Source organism: Leucopleurus acutus (genome assembly GCF_964270905.1).
Source record: "Leucopleurus acutus genome assembly, chromosome: 10".
Lineage (NCBI taxonomy): Eukaryota > Metazoa > Chordata > Mammalia > Artiodactyla > Delphinidae > Leucopleurus > Leucopleurus acutus.
Genome location: NC_139153.1, coordinates 102,252,634 through 102,273,931, shown reverse-complemented (window position 1 = coordinate 102,273,931; position 21,298 = coordinate 102,252,634). Strand labels below are relative to the sequence as shown.

General features: G+C 46.7%; 1 protein-coding gene across 2 annotated transcripts in view; it reads left to right on the top strand.

The window, feature by feature from the left end:
* Positions 1-1,010: 1,010 nt before the first annotated feature.
* CDYL (chromodomain Y like) overlaps positions 1,011-21,298 on the top strand; it is a 153,229-nt gene continuing 132,941 nt past the window's right edge. For both annotated transcript variants that reach the window (XM_082848041.1, XM_082848040.1), the window contains exon 1: positions 1,011-1,388. Coding sequence is in view for 1 of the 2 variants with exons in the window: in XM_082848040.1 (XP_082704166.1) it covers positions 1,365-1,388 (24 nt within the window). In the remaining variant the exon portion in view is untranslated. The remainder of the gene's footprint in view (positions 1,389-21,298) is intronic.

Genomic DNA, 21,298 nt, shown 5'->3' with positions numbered 1-21,298 from the left:
ACCCCATATTGCCCCTCTGCCCTGCCAAGCGGAGGAAGGGCCTGACCATCGCTGTGGCCCCGGGAGGGCCGGTCGCCTGCTTGTCCACGCCGTTCCTCCCCAAGGAGAACCACCACTGACAGCTTCGTTGCATTGGAACCCAGACCTCCCTGGAGCCCGGATTCCGGCCCCTCCTCCCAGCTGCTCTTCGGAGGAGGCGGACGCTCCGAGAGGAACAGGGAGGCCCAGCGCGGGGGAAGCTGCGGGCCGAGCGGAGGCGGCCGCGCCCTCGCGCCGCCCTCGACTGCGCCGGGCTCCCGCCCCGGCCCCCACCCCCGGCCTGCCGCCGAGCTCGCGTGCCGAGCGCGCCGGGCCCCACGCGGGCGCGCGCTCCGGCTCCGGGTCTTGGCGGCGGCCGCGGGGGAGGCGGGCACGTGGTGCGGCGGGGGCTCCACCTGGCCACGCCGCCGGCCCTCCGCTGGCTGGCCGGGCCCGGACAGGCGACGCGGCGGGCGCGCGGGGGCGGGGGCTCCGCGCGCTCCGCAGGGAGGCTGCGCATCGCTGCCGTCGGGGCGGCGGGCTGCGGACGCGGGCCGGCGCGCCCCCCGCAGCCCACTGCCCAACGTCGGGCCCGCTGGTGGCTGCCCCTGTGCGCGTCGCCGTCCTCCGCCCTCCCGCCCCGGGCCCGGCCCCCACGTCGAGGTGGGCGCGCGGGCGACGGCGCGGTGCGGCCGTACCTCCGGAGGGCACTGGGGCGAACCGGGCCCCGCCCACAGCCCCGGCCCCGCCTCCCGCGGCCCCGCCCACAGCCCAGGCTCCTCCCCTTCCTGCCGGCCGGCTCCCCGCGGCCGCCCGCCGCGCCCGGAGCGCGGCCCACCGCTCCCCTCGGCTGTCCCGCCCGCCGGCCGCCCCGCCCCCCCGCGCGGGCGGCACGAAAACCCGGAGCGCGGGAGCGCGGCTCGGCCGGGCCGGGCGGCCGCACTGGGCATGCTCAGTAGCCGGGGCAGGTTTTTCGGTCGCAAGTAGGAAGCTTTTTGCACTACACCGGAGAGGGGGAGCCGCGGAGCCAGCGCGCCGCCGTGCACCGCCGCCGCGCCCGCCCCAGCCCGGCCCGGCCCCGCGGCGGCGCGATGAGCCTGAGCCCGAGCCGGCCCGCCGGGGAGTGAGCGCGGCGCGGAGGGCGCGTTGCGCAGCTGCTCCTGCGCACAACCCGGCCGGCGGCCCGCACCGGCAGGAGTGAGCGCCGGTCCGCGCCCGACCGGCGCCGGAGCCTAGCGGAGCAGGAAGCGCAGGCCACGCAGGGACCCAACTGAAACAAAGTGTCGGCCGCCGGCTGCGCGGCGTCTCGCCGGCCCTGCCCCGCGCCCCCCGCTCCACCGCCCACCATGGCCTCCGAGGAGCTGTACGAGGTACCTCCCCTCCCCCCGGCCCGCCGCCCCGCCGCCCCACCCGGCCCCCGCCCGACGGCCGGCCCGCCGCCCCCTCCCCCCCGGCCGCAGTTTACTGGACGGAAGCGCGTGCGCCCCGGCCCGGCGGCGGCGCCCGAGTTGCGGGGCCGGGGGTCCCGGCCGCGGGGCAGGAGCGCTGACGCGAGCGACTTGCTCGGACGGAGCCAAAGTGCCCGCGGCGAGGCGGTGGGTGCGGAGCCCGCGGCGCCGCCGGGCGGGGTCCGTGGGCGGCGCGGGGGCGCTTTCCTGGCCGTTCGGCGGAGCGCTCTGGGGAGGGTTTGCCTCCGGTTTTGGGGGGGCGAGAGGAAGGGTGCAACTGTCTCCCGACTCTGCTGCTGGTCTGAGCGATGCACAACATCGCACCGAGAAGGCTAAGCGTTGACCACATGCTTTAATTAGGTTAGCATTGTGGCCGGAGCCAGGAAATTTAAATTTAACGCTGATACACCGTCATTCATTTGCGCCGCAGCGGTGCGAGTGAGAAAGGGCACCCTCGGAACTCTTGAGTTGTGGGCGATCGGTCCGCCAGCTTCGACTTCAAGTGGTGCGGTTATCAGTTTGGGTCTTGAGGCACATTTTGTGCGCCTCGATGGAACTTCTTGACGTGTTGCGAAGTCGACTTCCTGGGAGTACAGAAGCTTGGAAGGCTCTCTGTTCTTTTGGACAAATGGTTCTTCTGTTGCGTATACGTATTTGTAAATAGGTCTTCGTAAGAGACTAAAACTTCAGCATACTCTTGATTTACCTCTTGGATGCGTTTAGGGACCTGGGTGTTTAGGTCTTAAGGAAGCGTCTGTAAAGAGTAGAGCCCCTTGGCCCCTTTGAACCCTTAATAAGGACTAGGTGAGCCTTGTGAGGGGTCTTCTCTTGTGGATATGTTATCGCCGTTGGCACAGAATGGAGCTCTGTTGCCAACAGTGATAGCCTTCTAGCAACTTCTTGTTGCTTTTTTATAAAGCAAGTTTTTGTTGTTTTAAAAGCAAGTGTTCGCAAAAGTTCTCAGGAGGAGGCCGCCTTCTGGAGAATCAGTGGTAAGGTTGTTGGCCTCCCCTTATATTGTACGTGGTCAGTGTACCTTAGCTGGCCCTGAAAATGTTCCATTCTGTTCAACCATTTCACACATTAGCTGTGCCCTACTGTATTCAAGATACTATCTTGGGTCATTTGGGTACTAAAGGGAAAAAAAACACTCCCTGTTCTCAAGAAGCTTCCCGTCTAGGAAGGAAAGTGTTGTGTTTGGGAAAGGCCCAGAAGTAGAGGCTAAGGCACGCAGTTGGGAAAGTACATAGTGTGAGAGCATGAGGGATTTTGGTTTCTACATTAGAGTACTTTTTGAGAGTTGAGGCTTGAGTATTCACTCGTCATTCATTTTTGTGATTATAAATACATAATAAGTCAACTTGTTCCATTAGTGTGTGGGTGAGGGTAGCACCTTATACATAGGTTGTATCTCATGTGTAAAAAATTCTGAAGACAACACTTTTACCACCAGTGCATTATGAACTAAATTTAGTTCTTTCTTTGCTTACTGTATATCTTCAGGTTTTCCCTTCTCCCGGCAGCATCCATTTATAAGTTACATTTTGTACAAAGTTTGTGTTCATTCAGTGTGTTATTGAATGCCTACCCTATGGAGGTTCTGTCGGGAGCTAGGGAGGGATGAGGGACGGGAATGGTGCATGCCCTCAAAGAGCATCTGTTGGAAGAACTAAGTACATTGCAGAAAAATGACACACCTGCACAACTGAACTCTTGATTCTGAGTTTTAGTTTTGGAAAAAAGTGTTGTAAGAGTAGAGTTGAGGTGACAGTAAATAGTGTGGTCAGTATATTTCAAGGTGAATTTTCTCACTTATCCTTTACTTGTAGGCAACACTGTGACTATATATGAGGATTGAAAGTTGATATTTGAAAGTTCTGCATAGCGATTGAGAGCCTGGATTTGGAGTCAGAAAACCTAGGTATTGAAATCCAACCCTGTCACCTTGAGCAAATTAACGTTGAAAGCTCAGTGTCCTCACCTGTAAAATTGGGATCAAAGCTAACCTCATAGAGCTGTGAAGTTTAAATGAAAAAAACGTGTAAAGCATACCTGTGGTTCCCAGAGAGAACGCTTAGAAAGTGGTGGTTATTATTGTGTTCTACCTGATCTAACATGCCTCCTGGAGGCCTGGTTTTGCTTCTAAAGGTACAGAATTGTACTGTTGTAATCAAGGCGGTATTACTTGTGAGGCAGAAATGATAGTAGTTGTCAGTAAGCACTGACTGGCAGCTTGTCTGGGGGGCGGGAACACTAAGGTAGGTTAGTAGCCGGGTCCTGGGGCATGAGTTGCCTGGTTTCGTCCAGTTCTGCCTAAATCGAAGGAGAAGTTTCATGTTTGGCCTCCAACTCCACAATTCCAGAGGGATATACTGGCAGAGGAGGAGGTTCAAAGTTTTGCTTTTTGAAGTAACTTGGCATGGTAAGAGCACGGGTCTGCCTCAGCCCCGTGAACTTGGGCGAGTTACCTGACTGCGAAGCCTTTGTTTTCTCACCTAAAAAGAAATGAGATCTCCAACACTTAGCATGGTTCCTGGTATGTGGTGATAGTAAATGTTTAAGTGCTTATTGTAACTGTGCCTTGTGAATAAAAAAATAAGGGAACAGAGCCTAGAGAAGATGGGCTGGAGCGTCACCCTCCCAGAATTGGAGGAACTACTGTTCGCTGAAGGACAGGATTGATTTACCCCCTGCATCTCCAGCAGCTGGGGTCAGGGAAGACAGCTTTTTTAAATTTACCCATGCTATGAACTTTCTAGTCTTCACAAAAAGACACGCATCCTTTACATCAGGGGTCCACGAACTTTACGTAAGGGACCAGATAGTTATTAATACTTGAGACCTCGCAGGCCAGGCAGTCTGTTACCCCTTCTGAGCTTTGCTTTTGTTGCCCAGACGCAGCCATCGGCCATGCCCTAGAGGAGCGAGCGCCATGCTCCAGTAGAACTGTTTATGGACGGTGAACTTAAAATTCCATGTCATTTTTACATGTGATAAAATAGTCTTCCTCTTTAAAAAAAAAATCACTTAAAAATGTGAAAAACAGTCTTAGCCCATGGATTCCACAAAAGCAGGCAGTGGGCTGGATTTGTCCTCCAGGTCTTCGTTTGCTAGCCTCTGCTTTAGATGACGAACTGTTCTGGACCTGAGTTTTCTCCTGGGGTTTTGGGCACACGGAGGTGGGACGTGCAGTAGTTAAAGGCCTTCTAGCTCCAATCCTAGCTCTAGACTTAGAGCCAGACGTTGTGGATTGCACTCTTCCCCTTCTATGTTGGGAAGGGAAGAGCTGTAAGTCTTAAGTAACTGTCTCTTCTGAACTCCCTCATCTGTACAATGGGAATGATAATCACTGCTTCAAAGAATTGTGAAGCCTGAATGACATTAGCATGTCAAAGCAGTTTAGAGTTGATAAAACGCTATAGCCAGGTGTTAAGTGGTTACGTTTACCCTATGAAACATCTTTATTTTCCATTCTTAAAGGAAAAGAAAAAACCACACTGCGCTCAAACCCTGAAACCAAACCTTTTTTCCTTTGATTATATTGATTATATCACCGAAGGAGAGAAAAGATCAAAAGAATCTTAATTTATCTAGTGGCCAAATAACCACCAGAAGAGTGAGTTCATGTGCTTTGAGACAGGAATCTAATAACAATGAAAGCAGCGTTCTTGTTTATCTTAATCATTCCTTTTTCTCAGCGGGGGTGGGTTTTTTTCCCCCCTGAGAACTACTGTAGTCGCTTAATTTAAAATTCAGGAAGATCCCAATGCTCCCGTCTTGGCCTTCTGAGAAAATATTTATCCAACACATGCATGTTTCAGGCAATCAAAAATGGAAGTGAGCTTTTAAGAATGAAATGATACCTGGCTCATAAAACGTGTCTTCAAGTTGATTGGTTTGGTAGGATAATCAGGATTTGGGGGAAAGTTAAGTCTTTTGAATCTTTCTCCTTTACTTTGGGACGAGATTGCACCTCTCCCGCGCACCGCAGGAATTTTAGTTGTAAGTCAGATCCGCACGTGTGGTCCAGATGCTGGTCACGAAGATGAGGAGACCCCGTGACTGTTGGGTCAAGACGGACCAGCATCTGCCGTGTGTGGTTAGCTGGCTCTTGAGGTTGAGATCCCCCCAAATAAGAAAGCAGAAAGCGTTATTTGACTGCTGGGATTGATTGTGTGGTAATAGTCACGTGTGTGTGTGGTGTGTGTGTGTGTGTCGAACATTAACACTCTTAAATGTGAATTGCGGAGAATACTCCTGCCTGAGCAGGAGTGTGGAGACATCACCTGTGCTTTTCCTTTGAATTTGCTTCCAGGTCCTGTGTACTCGAATAAGTTTTTCTCTTCTTGCTGTGATACCTAAGAATCATTTAATCTTTTTCTTGTGCTCTGTAATGATTTTAACTATTGAATGTATTTTCATGGTGTATTGGAAATACTTCATTCAGTTCTGAGTATTTGAGCCGCACAGAGCCGGTCTAAGTCGAGTTTCTGCGAATAAGGAGTCATCGTTTGTATATTGTGTGTATCTATAGGCACGTAGCATCATTGCGGGTTCTGTTAAGATAGAATACATGCAGATTCTGGGGCCCAGACCACGAGCTTGTAGTTTTCAGTGTTTGGTTGGAGACAGGGATCTCCGCTTCAGAAAGCTTCTTTCTGGAATGTGGGTGGAGTTAGGAGCCTCTGGATTGCACTGGTCTGTTTGCGACAACACTGAGGGGGTCGGGATGTGCCTTTGAAGAAGTTGAGCTCCAGGTGGACCAGACAAGTCCTTTGCGGCCCGTTGACCGTTGCCGGTGTTTAACTGAGTCATTCCAGGAAGGCAGCATTAAAAACACCCGGTAGTTAGGTATAAGGGCTGTTTCTGGAATGTCTGTCTGCTGTCTTCATCGTATGGTGTATTTGTCCACCAGATTGTAAGATTGGCGCGTACAGTTTTTAAAACTAGGACCTTTTTTCTACAGTTCACATTTTTCAATAGTTGCATAATTGTTGAATTATTCAATACATTTTAATGAAAGAGTGAATTAAATGAATGACTTACTTCCAGTTTCCCCTCCCCCAAACATGACGCCCAACACTTAGTCCTTCATCCACATATGTGGTTTTAATGCGAGGATGGGGGAACTTCCAACTGTACTGTTTCCCACACCAACTTAATTCTCTCCAGCTTTTTAAGCTGGTCAAGGCCTGGGAGGCCCGTGTTCTCTGGGGAGTCTGGGGAAAGTCTTTTGCTTTGGTGTGAAAATTTGTTCAAGTAATAAGAGTGTTTTTTTTTGGGGAGAGGACCAGCATCTTTCCTCTGTTTCTCAGGGGGAATCTATGACCCCCCCCCAAAGTATTAAACTTGTTCTTGAGACCTTTGAGCTAAGACTTGGGTTTCACCACCCTTCATTGACGACTTTGACATTGTTTTTGCCAAACTCAGTTCTGCTTCAGCCAGAGCCTACGGTGAAACTGTGTTCAAACCTCGCCGACCGGGTTTGGAAGATGCTAATTGTAGTCTTTTAAGTGGCTGCTCTTGAGATTTTACATACATAAAGCCTGAAGTTAATACTTTAGCTCCGCTTCTGACAGTGCAAGGACTTGAGATACTTGAAACCTGATCCACCCCTGAATTTACATGCTGTTATTTGCCAGTGTTAATCATCATCCGTGCAAAACCCTCGCGAAGTAGAGCGTTGTTGTTGCATAGGGACAGTGTTTCTTTAGCTTTGCCTGTGTCTTTACCAGTTTCTTTGATCATCAGTCTTCTATCTCAGAACTTCCTTCTGGGATTCTTTTTTTTTTTTCCTTAAGTATATCCTTTAGAGATTTCTTTAGGGAGGGGTTGTTGGTGGAAAGGTCTCTAGTTTTTTGATTACCTGGAAATGCCTTTCTTTTGCCCTCATTTTTGAAAAATAGACTTGATTCCAAATAAAAGTAGTTACTTGGTTATTTCTGTTCGGCATTTTGAAGCTATCGTTCCGTTGTCCTCTGGCTTCCCCGTTATTCTTGGGGACGCTGTCAGTGTGGAGGTCTGTCTTCTGTCTCTGGCGGCTTTGGGATCCTCTCTTTGACTTTGGTGTCCTCTAGTCCTGTTACAGTGTATCTCTGTGTGGCTTTCTTTTTATTAATAATCTTGGTATATGTTGTGCTTGTCTTGTGGGTTTGTGCCTTGCCAATTGTAGAGGACTGCTGGCCATCTTACCACCATCAGATCCCGCTGTGCTTCTGCGCTCTCCCTGGGGAATTCCAAGGAGGCGCTTATTCCATCTCATCCTTGCCCTCTTGTTGCCCTTTCCTTGTTTCTGTTTTGTTTGCGTTCTGGGTATTTCCTTGGATCTCACTTCTAGTTCGCTAAGGAGCTGTGTCTAATCCACTCTTTAACTCATCCATTGAGTTTTTAATTTCAACAATTATATTTTTTTACTTCTAAGTATTCTGGGTACCCCTGCCCCCAGCCTGTTAGTCTGTGGCTTGCTTTCTTCATCTTTGATGTTTGTCTGTTTTTATGATTGTCTCATTCATTATGGTTGGATTGGAGGAGTTACTGGGACATTTGTATATTTTCCTTGCTTCCTGCAAGCCCGACGAAGTGCTAAGAATTACATTTTACTGAAGATCTGTTATTCTGCAGTGACGGTGCCCTTTGGAACCTTGTTTGCTTTTTTTTTGCCAGGATCTGAAAAAACGTATTGAATTGGAATTTGTGGTATCGTGACTAGGGATCATGGGCTTGAGCCGACGCTTGAGATTTACCTAAAGATGCTGAGAGTGTAAACTAGATGTCAAGGGAACTGTTTATGAAAATGGATATAATAGTTAAAACAAATGCTTCTGAAGCAGAATGTTCCACATCTTCGTTCTGCCCGCCCTGATATGTAGGCATATCTTGTCTGACTTCCCTTTGCCTGAGGTTGGCCTTTGCCTGAGGTTGGCCTGTTAGTCTGGGCTAGTGAAGCCATAGTTGTTGGCCTAACTTGGTCCACACCTACACACCCCATCCCTCCTCTGTCCCTTTGTGTTGCTGTTTTTTCAGTACATGGTGGTTTCCCCAGCTTGCCAGCCTCAGTGTCGGTCCTCATTCAGGACCTCATCAGAGTTCACTGTTAGCAGGAATCCTCCCCTTCAAACTCCATGTGACTAATTTCCTCTTTGTTTTGCATTATAATAATTTGTACTTGCTTATTTATTACTTTTTCTAGGTATTAAATAATATGCATATATTTTCTCCTGGAAAGGTTGGCTACCTATTTTTTGGTTGGTTGTAAGTGCCTAATCTGAGGACGTGAATGTGGTGAGCAGTCAGTAATTGCTGACTTTTAGCTGAAATACAAATATTATAGTGACTGGAGTTGCATTATTTGAAATTATACCATATATGTGAGAATTGTGCATTTAGGTATCTTGTTTGAAAAGCCATATGGTGTTTTGGAGGAAAGTTATTTCTAAACTTGATACAAATAATTTGGAGGAAAAGTGTGTTCCTGGAAAGAGTATTTGAACTGTTGGCCGCAGCATTTTTTACGTTTACCCGCTGGTGAAAAGTGGGGTGGGGGGGGATGTCTAACAATAGTGTTCTCTAGTTGGAGAAGTCAGCTCAGTATACTTAGGAAATGTCTTTACTCTTTGTCTCTCTCCATTTATTACAGTCTCTGCCATGGGACATCCTCAAGAGGTTGGTAGTTTCCAGTGTTTGTTGGATGAAGCCCCCCCAGTGTTGGTTGCAGGTCATGAATGTCTCTGGTTACAATGTTAACATTTTTCATCAGTAGGTTACTGTTTAGGATTTCAGCGCATCCCAGAGTTGCAGGCAGAAGCATGTCTTATCTTAGCATGTAACTGATCTGGAAGCTTCAGCTGTTCAGAATATGTGAGAACCAAGACAGAAAAAGTCCTCTTGGCTGTAAAAAGTTGTCACACCCCATACGCACTGAACACTCTGGGTCTCTCTTGGAGACCGTTTGCCTGTATTTTCGGCATGACGTGCTTGGAGTATACGGCTTCCTTACTTAGCTTGTTAGAAGCAGATATCTGGTAAGGGAAAGGGAGCTGCCGCAGGGAGGTGAGCTGACATTAGTAAGTTTGCTTGTGAGATGAGCTGAACTGGGAAGCTGGGGACGGCACCTCCAGGTCATGGAGAATGGGGGCTCCTGAGCCCCCTCAGGCTTGTGAAGGGCAGGGCATGTTCACCAAGTGGAAAACACTATGTTGAGAAGAGCTATCAAAAATGATGTGTAAAAAGTTTTGGGATGTAAGTGGCAAAGCTCAGTTTAATTCTATGGTTTTCCGGAGTTTCCAGAGGAGAGAGAGCACGTGTACTTGTAGTGGGATGGGGGGGAGTGGGGGGTTACAGCCTGGCCTGTTTCTGAATCCTCCTGGTACCCTAAAACCTCTGTGGAGCTAACCGTGTACTGCAGAGAATGATCTTTGGTTTGACACGCAGTGTTTTCAGAGTGACTACCAGTTAACACTTCTCCGTGAATCTTTGCGTCAGGTTGATGCTTCAGGAAGTTGGTGTCTTCGTACAGTTCTTCATCCACTGCTGGGTATGTCCCCCTCCCCCTGCCGGGTTAAGAGCAGGGACTTGCCCTGTCATCTTCCATGATGACGCCGGGTAAAGGAAGGATTAGGTGATTTGCCGAAATGTAAATGAGAATATTTGAATTGTGTTATGGATGAAAAATTTTCAAAAACCTTGTTTCAGTCGTTGTTTTTACCATTGAAGTTGAAAGAGATTTATTTTCTAGCTGAAGGCGTCTCACTGCTGGGAGTTGAAGAGAAGGTGCAGGAACTGTTTTCATCCCGGGTCTGCCGCCTGCTTCTCTGCTTAGCAGAGCGGTGGTACTGGTCCTTGGTCGGTCATGGGAGCACGTGGAGGGGCCTGTCTGCTTCACGCTCCTCCTGACCCACGGGCTGGGCCAGAGCCCCCTGAACACGTCCTGTCTTCCGGGCATCTCCATCCTTCATTCCTCTCTCCCTCCCGGATCTCCCGTCCCCTCATCCAGCTTGGTCCCTCCAACCTGATTTCCGTCCTCCGCCAGGTGCCCTTTGAGCCGAGGCTTCTTCATCCCATTTGGTCTCTGGACCCGGCTTCTCTGCTGGCTTGTTGCTCTGCTGCTCAAAGCTCTGGGAAGGAGCGTCCGGCTGCCCCGTTGGCTCACCTTGCCTTTCATCTGTACGCTTCAGAGGGAACTCCCCGGGCTGCCTGACACCTCCGACACCTGCGGTGGCGCTCAGCCGGCTCTCCAGCTCTCGGCCAGCGTAATGGGCCCCTGGCTTTGTCCTCTGACTTCCCTCCCTCGTGCAGGTGTGCTTTTGAACTCAGAGCACCAGGTAAAGGGCTATTTTGTGATCATTTTTAAGGAAGGAGAGGCGTGTGTGTAGTGGCAGGGGTGCTACCTAGAACAGGACGTGTATCGCCTCTTCCAGAAGAAGTCTCCAGAATTATTTTACGTGCCACCATTTGGCACCACTGGCTTCAGCTCATAAATGAGCTTTCTGAGAACGTTTTGATTAAATTGACAGGCACAGATCGAAAAGTGTATTCCCAGGGGAAACAGTACCTCCTAAGTAGGTCCAGGTTGGCTCCGATTACACATGATGAGGCTGCGATGATTTTGTAGGAAGAGCGAAAGATGGTGGAAATGAGATCTTGTCACTGCGCGCGCGCATGTGTGTGGGTGTGCGCGTGCGTTCACCTTGGCGGGAGGTTCCGCTAACCCAGGAACCGGCTCAAGGTCAACAGGAGAGAGGCTGTGGTGGTGAGTGGGCAGCTTCACAGCAGCGCCTCCCGAGCTCTGTCCAGAGGATGACCTGGGAGAGAAAAAGGCCGGAACCACCCGTGGCTGGGTGGGGTGCGGGAAGGGCTGTTCCCAAGTCCAAGTGTCGCGGGCCCGATCCCACAGAAAGGAAAGCTAAGCCCTCGAGCCCTTTGCTTGGCTGATTTCTGCTGCAGTAGAGGGTCGTGTCTTGGAGTTCAGTTAACTTTTTAAGAAGCTTTCTCTAGAGTGGAGCTCCCCTCGGGGAAGCGTGCCCCCTGAGTGCTGGAGGAGGGACCCTGGAGAGAGTCAGGATGCTCGCGTGGCCCCGCAGGCAGCTGAGAGCTCTTGCTGCCCCCTGACTCGCATCTCATTCCCCAGCCGGGGACGGAGGTGGGAACAAAACCGAGGTGAAAATTCCCATCCCTTCAGTGTTTGCGCCACCTTCCACCTCTCTGCAGTGTGACCGTGTTTCTCTGGGATCCTGCCATCCTACCGGGCGCCGCTCCCACGCCCACCTGTGAGGACCACTCTCGGGGAGGAGGGATCTGGCTGTGCCCTCCACCCTCCTGGAGGAGCTGCCCCGTGCCGGGCGCCATCGCCGGGCCACGTGAGGTCAGCTAGAGCCCTGGGTGCTCTCTGTGAAGCTGTGTGGAGGCCCAGCGGAAGTGAAGGCTGCCTTCCCTTTTGCTGCAGGAATAGTGAGGCATCACCCCTTGTCGGAAGCTCCTTTGGTTTTCAGTTAGGCTTCTAGCCTTAGTAGCATCCCGGGTCGGGGAAGATGCCGGGGCCACACCTCCCCGCGGGCTATCTTGCTGGCCCAGCTCTGTGACCTGGCCGGCCTCGGGCACCTCTGAATCCCCAGGGCAGGAACTCCAGAGATTCAAACTAAAGCACCTGCTGCCTATGGAGAAAGGGTCTTGAGAGCCGCGTGCAGGGGCTTGTCGGCCTCTGAGGAGATGTGTGTATCACAGGCTTCCGGCCCCTAAGATGGTTGTAGGGTTAATGATCGAAAAGTTTTGTTTGTTTTCTCTATCTGTCTCGCATTTTCGTTCCTCTCTAACTCTGGGCTGGGGAAGTGAGATTCTGTTGCTGTCTTTTCCACCTCACGCTCCTCTGCTGCTCGTCTCATCCCACCCCCACCGCCTGTTTGATGCCCTCCGTCATATGATATGGAATTGAACTATTCTCAAAAGTTTAATGAAAAAAACCAAGCAAACAGTAGAATCCTTCTGTCTTTCCAAAACAAATCAACTCTATCTATAAACTAAGCTACTCTTGTATTCGTCCTCCCTCCCCTTTCCCTGTAACTCGTTTGTCTTTGGTAGAAAATGGATTTCTCACCCCTGCTGAACTTCATCATCAGTTTAGGACGGACACATCGTCCAGTCGGGTGTTTGCTTGTATATTATGCAAGACGTTAGTAGTGATACAAAAGAGCAACAAACATGTAGGAAGATTTACTCTCCTCCTGTTTTCGATTTCTGTTAGCATATATGTTAGCAAGAGTTACTGAGGAGCTATTTAGTAAACGTTCTCAAGTGATTTATGAGTCTGTTAAACATGGCGTTAGAAAAATTTCCTGAAGCAAGTTTATGACCATACCTTTTAAACATGAAGATTGCTTAAACCTTAAAAACCCCTTTTTAAGTTTTGGGGAGCAATGAATAATGATGTGACAATAGTGTATTTGAGTATATGTAGGTGACCTTTCACATGCTTTATAAAGGGTTCTGAGTCCAGGAGGCATTACCTCGGTGGGTTAGGGTTAATGCTCAGGGGTTCAAGATGCTCTTCTATAAGACGCACACTAACACCTTAACCAGAGGAAAAGAAAAAACACCCCCCTGATTGTTCTTGCTAGAGTTAGAAGGGTTTCTTAAGCTCTTTGTAGTGTAAGTTAACAGGTGATGGTAGTTCAGTTCCAAAAACAAGCAGGATCCTCATCTGCCTTTTCTTCCATGGTCTCCATCCTTGGGGTCACTAAGCAGACATAGAGAAGATGTGACTAAAACAACATTTTCTCATGTAGCTTGTGGGAGCTCACAGTAATTCCCTGTGATTTTCAGGTAGCCAGTAGGTTTCCTGTGCACAGCAGCCTAGAAATCTTTTCTATGAACCTAAAAATGAGTGACTAATTGCAGGGTAGAAAATGAATCAGCTTCGTCTGAGATCAGGCAAGTTCGCAAGGAGCCATGAACTTAACGCGTCAACACAGATAACAATTTTTGACTGTCACCAACGGCTTTAGGTTACACAGGTGGCTATAATGAAGCACAAAACATTGATGAAAAGAGAAGAAAGATCAGAGATTCCATTTGTCAAAATTTCGTCCAAAAGAGATTTGGAAAGTTTCCACAAAGATGATGAATATAAATGATGATTTGACATTTACTATGATTTTTTTTCTTTAAGAAATAGAACAAACTAAAACATGTTTGGGGGCTTCCCTGGTGGCGCAGTGGTTAAGCATCCGCCTGCCAATGCAGGGGACACGGGTTCGAGCCCTGGTCCGGGAAGATCCCACATGCCATGGAGCAACTAAGCCCGTGAGCCACAACTACTGAGCCCGTGTGCCACAACTACTGAAGCCCGCACGCCTACAGCCTGTGCTTCGCAACAAGAGAAGCCACCGCACCGAGAAGCCCGCGCACCGCAACGAAGAGTAGCCCCGCGCTCGCTGCAACTAGAGAAAGCCAGCGCGCAGCAACGAAGACCCAACACAGCCAAAAATAAATAAAAACCAAAAATAAAACCAAAAAAAAAACATGTTTGGAGGATATATTAAAGGGAAAGACGTGTCCACTACAAACATTAAAAGTCTGACTTGCAGTAGCCAGCATTACCATTCTAAAGAACCAAGGAAGCGTCGGTGTCAAAGAAACCAGCCTGTTGTTGTTGTCACCAGTAGCATCGTTCATCATATAACTGATTTCTCAGGGTCGAGTAGATTTAGCAAGTAGAAAGTAGGAAGTTTGAGAATCAGTGAGATGCAGAGGGAGCAAACCCGAGGCCTGTTGATGGGCTCTTTATCAGGACACTTCATTTTGTTTGTGGGAAACCATATTTGATGTACAACCATATCATCAGCTCACTAGACTGTATAGTTTTGAATTGCCCTGGTTCATTCCCAAATTCATTTTTGTGAATTTTTGGTACCATGGGGGATATTCAAAAAAAGACTGTGTGCGCAATCCTGAGAGAGGAGAAAGTTCTGAGAATGTTTTGTTTTCAGCAGCCTCTTTGAAGTAAAGAGTTGCCTTTTAATGTCACTCCTTGAACCAGCTGACATCCGCTTGGCAGGCAAGTGCTTTGAATTTCATGGTCTCATCACCTTACTCGTGGTTTGTATGTAAAGGCCCTATATGCATGTTTATCGAGGAAAGAAAATGGAAGTCAAAAAAGAACAAGCAGTCATCCACTGCTCTAGCACCCAGATTAGCTACCACAAGCCAAGGCCCATCATTCGGGACAGCTTTGTGCATAAATAATGGTAGAAGAGTGGATTATACAGCTCACAGTTATTTCATAAAAATAGAATTATATCCATGCTGTTTCACAGAAGACACATAGAAGTTAGCACTGAAGGAATTGTGGAGTGTTCTATAAAAACCTTTTTTATTTATTGGTCCATTTTTCTTTTGCTTTTTTCTTGATTTTTGGAGTTCTTTGTAATCGATGCTAATCTTTGTTATTCATCTTGCAAATGTTTTCTCATCTGTGTGGTGTCCTCACTCTTCATTAAAGATTTTAAAATCTGTAACACAATTACATATTTCACCCACCAAATTAATGAAAATTTACCTTTTAATGCAGTCTTATTTTCCTCATTTTGTTTCTCGTTTAGGAAGTCCTTCCTACACCAAGATCATTATCTTCTATCTTTTCATCCAAAAGTTTTGCTTCTAACGGTAGCAAAAACCTGCCGTTTGTTTTTCTGGTATGAAGTTGGGATCTGACTTGTTTTTCAACTGGATAATCTGCTGTCGCCATTTATTAAACTAGTCGCTCTCTCCCCTTCCTGTTTGCCCCTCTGCTACGTGAAGTTTTCATTTACGCGTGTGGGTCAGTTTCTTCTTCTCACCTGGTGTTTGTCTGTTTGTCTTTTCTTGGTCACGCAGCACACACTGTTGTCATCAGTATGGCTTTGTAATAATTGCCCTGCCAGGTATCTCGATCTTGTTCTCTTTTTCTGAAAGACGGCTCAGCTGTTCTTGGGGGTGCGTTCTTCTGCTTCCGCATTGGGCTTGGGTTGATGCTGTATTGCATTCATGGGTTACTCTGGGGCACTGGAGATGCAGCAGGGGAGCTGACAGATAAAAGTCCTGCCCAAGGAGCTTAGGTTCTAGCGGTGGCAGCAGGCTAAGTGGGATACAGCTAGTGGCTTGGGGTGTGGGTTAGTTTTATATAAATTGTCAGAGAAAGCCTCATCGATAAGGTGACATTTGGGACTTGAAAGCAAAGGAATGCCCCGAGAGGTTGGCATGTTCTTAGCGAGTTTGGGCAGCAGCAAGGAGGCTGGTGCATCTGGAAACAGAGAGGGATGGTACCTGAGGTCAGGGTGGTAGTGGGATCTAGGCAGGCCCTTTGTAGATGTGCTGAATACTCTGAGTTGTATTTTTACTGAGATGGAAAGCCATTGGAGGAGTGACATATTCAGATTAAAATTTTTAAAGGGTTGTGCTGGATGCTATATGGAGAACAAACCGTGGCAGGACTAGGAAGGAAGCTGGGAGATTGGTCAGGAGGCTGGCAGAATAACTCGGGCAAAAGATGTTGGTGTTTGAAACCCCGGGTGGCGGGATGATGGAGTAGTGAGGAGTGACTGCACTTGGGGTCTGTTTTGAAGGTGGGGCTGGGCAGGATTTACGTGTAGATTGGGTATTGGATGTGACGGAAGGAGAAGAAATGGAAAGAACGTGGGGTTTTCAGGCTCGAGTCACTAGAAGAATGGGATTGGCCAATTATTCAGACAGGTGTAACTGCTTAGGGCTCAGCGTTGGTTTTTATCGCGGGGGAGGGCTGGGGGGGTGGATAAGTAGGAGTTGGGCTTTAGACGTGTTAAGTTCGAGATGCCTTTTAGACATCAGGTGGCGGTGTGGGCAGGCAGGGTCTAAAAGTTCAGAGTTAGGGCATATGCTTCGGCGGGAGATGTCTGTATGTGCATGGTTTCTAAAGCCGGGGAAGGAGGGAGTCATCCAGGGACTGAGTGTAGGTAGAGAAGAGATGTGAAGGTTAGATCGTGGGGACATTCTTATATAGAACCTGAGATGAAGATGCAGTAAAAGAAGAGGCGTGGCCAGGAAAATAGCAAGGGAGAGTGGTGCGCTGGAAGCAGGTGACGAACATTCAAGGAGGGAACGACTCAGTGTTCGGTGCTGTCGTGGGGACCTAGAATTGACCACTAGATGTGGCAGCAGCTGCTTGGGGGCGTCCAGGGGCTCCACCGGACGTGGGCTCGTGAGAGCATGGGAAAAGAGGAATTGGGGGTGATGACTGTAGGCAGTTCCCAGGACCGGTTTTTCGAAAAGGGAACCAGGAGGGCGAGGTAGGCTCTAGAGTTTGTTTGCTTTAAGATAGGGGAAATTATAGTATGTTGTGTGACGCTGGGAGAAAGCTAATAGGAAGGGGAAATTAATGAATCAGGAGAGAGAGGGAGGCCGGGCAGGAGCTCGAATGGGATCCTCTCCCGCTCTCCCCACCTTTTGGTTCTTCGGTATGTTTTGCTACGCGCTTTTTAAAAGTTTTTCAGTCTTTCTTAGATTTATTCCTAGAAACTATAGTTTCTTGTTGCTCTTGTTAGAGAGATCTCTTTAAAGTTATATTTTCTAACTAGTTAATACTTGTGCACAGGAAGGCTGTTTATGCTTCATGTTTATATCTAGCAACCTTGTCAAACTATCTTGGTTGAAAATTCATAGATTCTTTTGGGTTTATATGTAGATAACTATATCTTGTGCAAATAGGGGAGATTATATTTTTCTTCCTCTTCAAATTCGTACCTGTTACTTTATCACTTTGGCTGGGACCATTTGGTACGATGTTGAATATCAGTTACTAACAACAAGGAATTTTTTAAAAAATTTATTTATTTTATCTATTTTTTGGCTGCGTTAGGTCTTCGTTGCTGTGCGCGGGTTTTCCGTAGTTGTGGTGAGCGGGGGCTTCTCTTCGTTGCGGTGGCTTCTCTTGTTGTGGAGCACAGACTATAGGCGTGCGGGCTTCAATAGTTGTGGCACACGGGCTCCAGAGCGCAGGCTCAGTAGTTGTGGCACACGGGCTTAGCTGCTCCGCGGCATGTGGGATCTTCGCGGACCAGGGCTCGAACCCATGTCTCCTGCATTGGCAGGTGGGTTCTTAACCACTGCGCCACCAGGGAAGCCCCCAGGCATTATTTTATTTTTAATTCTGAAAGTTCTATAAAATTTTATTATTAAATAAAAGTTGTAGATAGTTGCTAAAGTACCTTTGTTTAAAAAATATTTATTTTTGGCTGTGCCACGCCTTAGTTGCAGCATGTGGGACCTAGTTCCCTGACCAGGGATCGAACCTGGGCCCCTGCATTGGGAGCGCAGAGTCTTACCCACTGGACCACCAGGGAAGTCCTGCTAAGATACTGTTTTAAAGTTAAAGTTCTGTTATTTCTGGTTAAAGTTCTCTTATTTCTAGCATGTGAGGAGTTCTTAATCCTGAACGGTTAACGAATTGTATGGGATGTGCTTTCTGCATTCATTAGAGATTGTCATTTGACCCCCTCTTTCCTTTTAATATTTTAATGTAGTATATTAATATATCATCTGATGTTAAGCCATCCTTGCATTTCTGGGATAAACCCTACTTAGTCACAGTGTGTTATTACGTACATTGTTAAATTCTTTTCATAATCAGGCTTATAATAGTCACTTGAAAAGGTAACCAACTTAATATTTTTTCCTACTATGGAACAGTTACAGAATCCCTGGATTTTCTGTGTTTTGATTTTCTGTTTCTGAAGATTTTGTTTCACCTGCCTATAAAATCTTCTGGACTTCTGTTTCCTTTTAAGATAGGAGAGGAGCTATTTGATTATTCATTAGAGAATTACCTTGTGTTTCTTTATCGGTGTTTTCTATTTCTTAAGTCAATTGTGGCCTAAAGTTTTTTATATTAGAGTATTTTAGGATATTTAAAAACCTGTACTGGATCTATGATTATATACCTTTAACATGCCTTTTGGTTTTCTTTTTTTTTTTTTTTTTTTTTTGCGGTACGCGGGCCTCTCACTGTTGTGGCCCCTCCCGCTGCAGAGCACAGGCTCCGGACGCGCAGGCTCAGCGGCCATGGCTCACGGGCCCAGCCGCTCTGCGGCATGTGGGATCTTCCCGGACCGGGGCACGAACTCGTGTCCCCTGCATCGGCAGGCGGACTCTCATCCACTGCGCCACCAGGGAAGCCCGCCTTTTGGTTTATTTGTGCCTTTTTACTTACAGATATTTTATCTCATTTGATTCTTTGTCAGAATCAGTTTTTTATTTTCCTGATGCTTTATATCTTTGCTTTCTACTTTATTTCTTGCTCCTTATTTCCTTCCGCCCTCTTGACGTTATCTGGCTCTTTTCCGAGCTTACTGAGTTGAACAGCTCATCTTGTTCTTTAGTGAAGGCTGTACAATTACCTTGTAAGTACAGCTTTAGCCACATCGTTTACGTTTGCTTTATTTTTTAAATCTTCAGTATCTTTAGATTTTTCTCTGTTTATTAAAAATAAATTCACTTAATTTTTTGTTTAGGATATTTATTCATATGTTTTAAAATCCAAAATGTATTAAAAAAATTTACAGCCACAAGGATTTTGTCTTTTTGAGTACTTAAATGTACTTAAATTTAAATATTTTTAAGGTGAAAATCTTTTTCTTTACTATGTATCTTCTAATTGAGTTACCCCATGGCCAGAGAATGGTCTTTATGAAACCTTAATTCTGGAGGTTTCCTCTTGTGATCTTGTAAAAGGGTTTATTTTGGGATTTAGAGTTCATCTTTGCTGTTTATCCTTTTCTTATTTTTCAATTGTCTGTTGGTCTGAGAGATTTTTCTGTATGGATTGGGTATTTATTCTTTTGCTGGTTGGATGATATAGATTCTTTGTCTGACCTTGTGGTTGCCATTAATTTCTTTAGGTTCTGCTTAACTGTTAATCTGAGTGATCAAATCATTCAGTGATTTCTTCTGAAATGTGACAGGGACGCATGTGTTATTTACCTTTTGAGTATATCTACTCCCTGTGTCTTATGCTCATTGAGAATATTTCTATTCTTTTTAATGTACCAGAAATGGGATATGTAGTTAATAGTTAATTAAGTTTTATATGTCTTCCTTGAGGACATAACAAGGACATAGTCACTATTAATTCTTCACTGAAATCTCCAACCTCACTTCCACTAGGTCAAGATTATTTTCTAGTATTTGTTTTATCTTTCAGAAATAAACCAACAATTTTTTTTAAAATCACAGGTTATTTAAATTTTCTAACTTTACATTTGAATGCCATTTCACTTATCCCTTTCATTCTATGTGGGCTGACTTTTGCTCCTGAATTGCACCTTACTTTCTTTGCTTTTCTATTTTCTTTTTTGAGATATGATTTGGATACCATAGAATTCCTCTTTTTTTTTTTTTTTTTTTTTTTGCGGTACACGGGCCTCTCACTGCTGTGGCCTCTCCCGTTGCGGAGCACAGGCTCCGGACGGCGCAGGCTCAGTGGCCATGGCTCACGGGCCCAGCCGCTCCGCGGCACGTGGGATCTTCCCAGACTGGGGCATGAACCCGCGTCCCCTGCATCGGCAGGCGGACTCTCAACCACTGCGCTACCAGGGAAGACCTAGAATTCCTCTTTTTAAAGGATACAGTTCCGTGGTTTTTAATATGTTTACAAAATTGTACTTTTACCGTTATCTAATTTTGGAACATTTTCGCACCTCAGAAAGAAACTCCTTACCCATTGACTGTCAGTCCCCACCCCTGTAAGCCTGCACCCCTGGCAAGCACTAAATCTACTTTCTCTATGAATTTGTCTGTACTGCACATTTCACTTACATGGAATTATACAGTATGTGGTCTTTGTGTCTGACTTCTTTTCTAATATGCTAATAATTTAGCATGTTTTCATGGATCCTCCATGTTGTAGAGTGTGTCAGTACATTACTTCTTTTTATGGCTGAATAATTTTCCATTTTGTGACTAGACCACATTTTGACTATTCATTGATTGATGGATATTTGAGTTGTTTCTATTTTGGTGTGTTATGAGTAATCTTGCATTTATATAGAACATTTATAGAACATTTATATAGAACATTTATATAGAAGTGTTTATGTGTGCATATATTTTCAATTCTCTTGAGTATATATTTAGGAGTAGATTTCATTACATCTTTGATTATTTTAGTTAGGATTTGAGATAATAAATTCTTGATATTTATATGTGTAAAGGTAATCTTAACTATTATATTGTTAAGGGCTTTTTAGCTGGGTATAAATTTTATTGGTTGACAATTAAGATTTATTAGCTTTGCAGCTGATGAAAAAAACCCGCCCCTCTTTATAAATCATCTGAGTTTCTGGTAGTTTAAGATTTCTTACCCTTGACAGTTCTGCAGTTTTACTACAGTGGGTCTAAGTGTGGATATGATATACTTTTGATCTGAGGATGTTTGGTCCTTTTAATCTATGTTAATGCCTTGAGGAATTGTTGTCTCTGTGTTCATAAGGTAAATGGGTCTATAATTTTCTCTTCTGTTTCCTGTCAAGAATTATGCTGGTCTCATAAAAGGAGTTAGGAAGCATTCCCCTCTCTCACTTTCTGAAATTGGTTTTGATTCCTTCATGAATGTTTACTAGAATTTATCAGTGAAGCCATCTGGTACTGAAATTTTCTTCTGTTGAGTTAGGTTATGAATTCACTATCTTTAATGGATATGAAGTTATTCAGAATTGGTATTTCTTCTTGAGTTTTGGTGTTGTGTCTTTAAAGGAATTTACTTTAAAGTGTTGGATTAATTGGCAGATAATTGTTTATTCATCTCATTTTGATTTAATTTGCTTTTCTTTTTA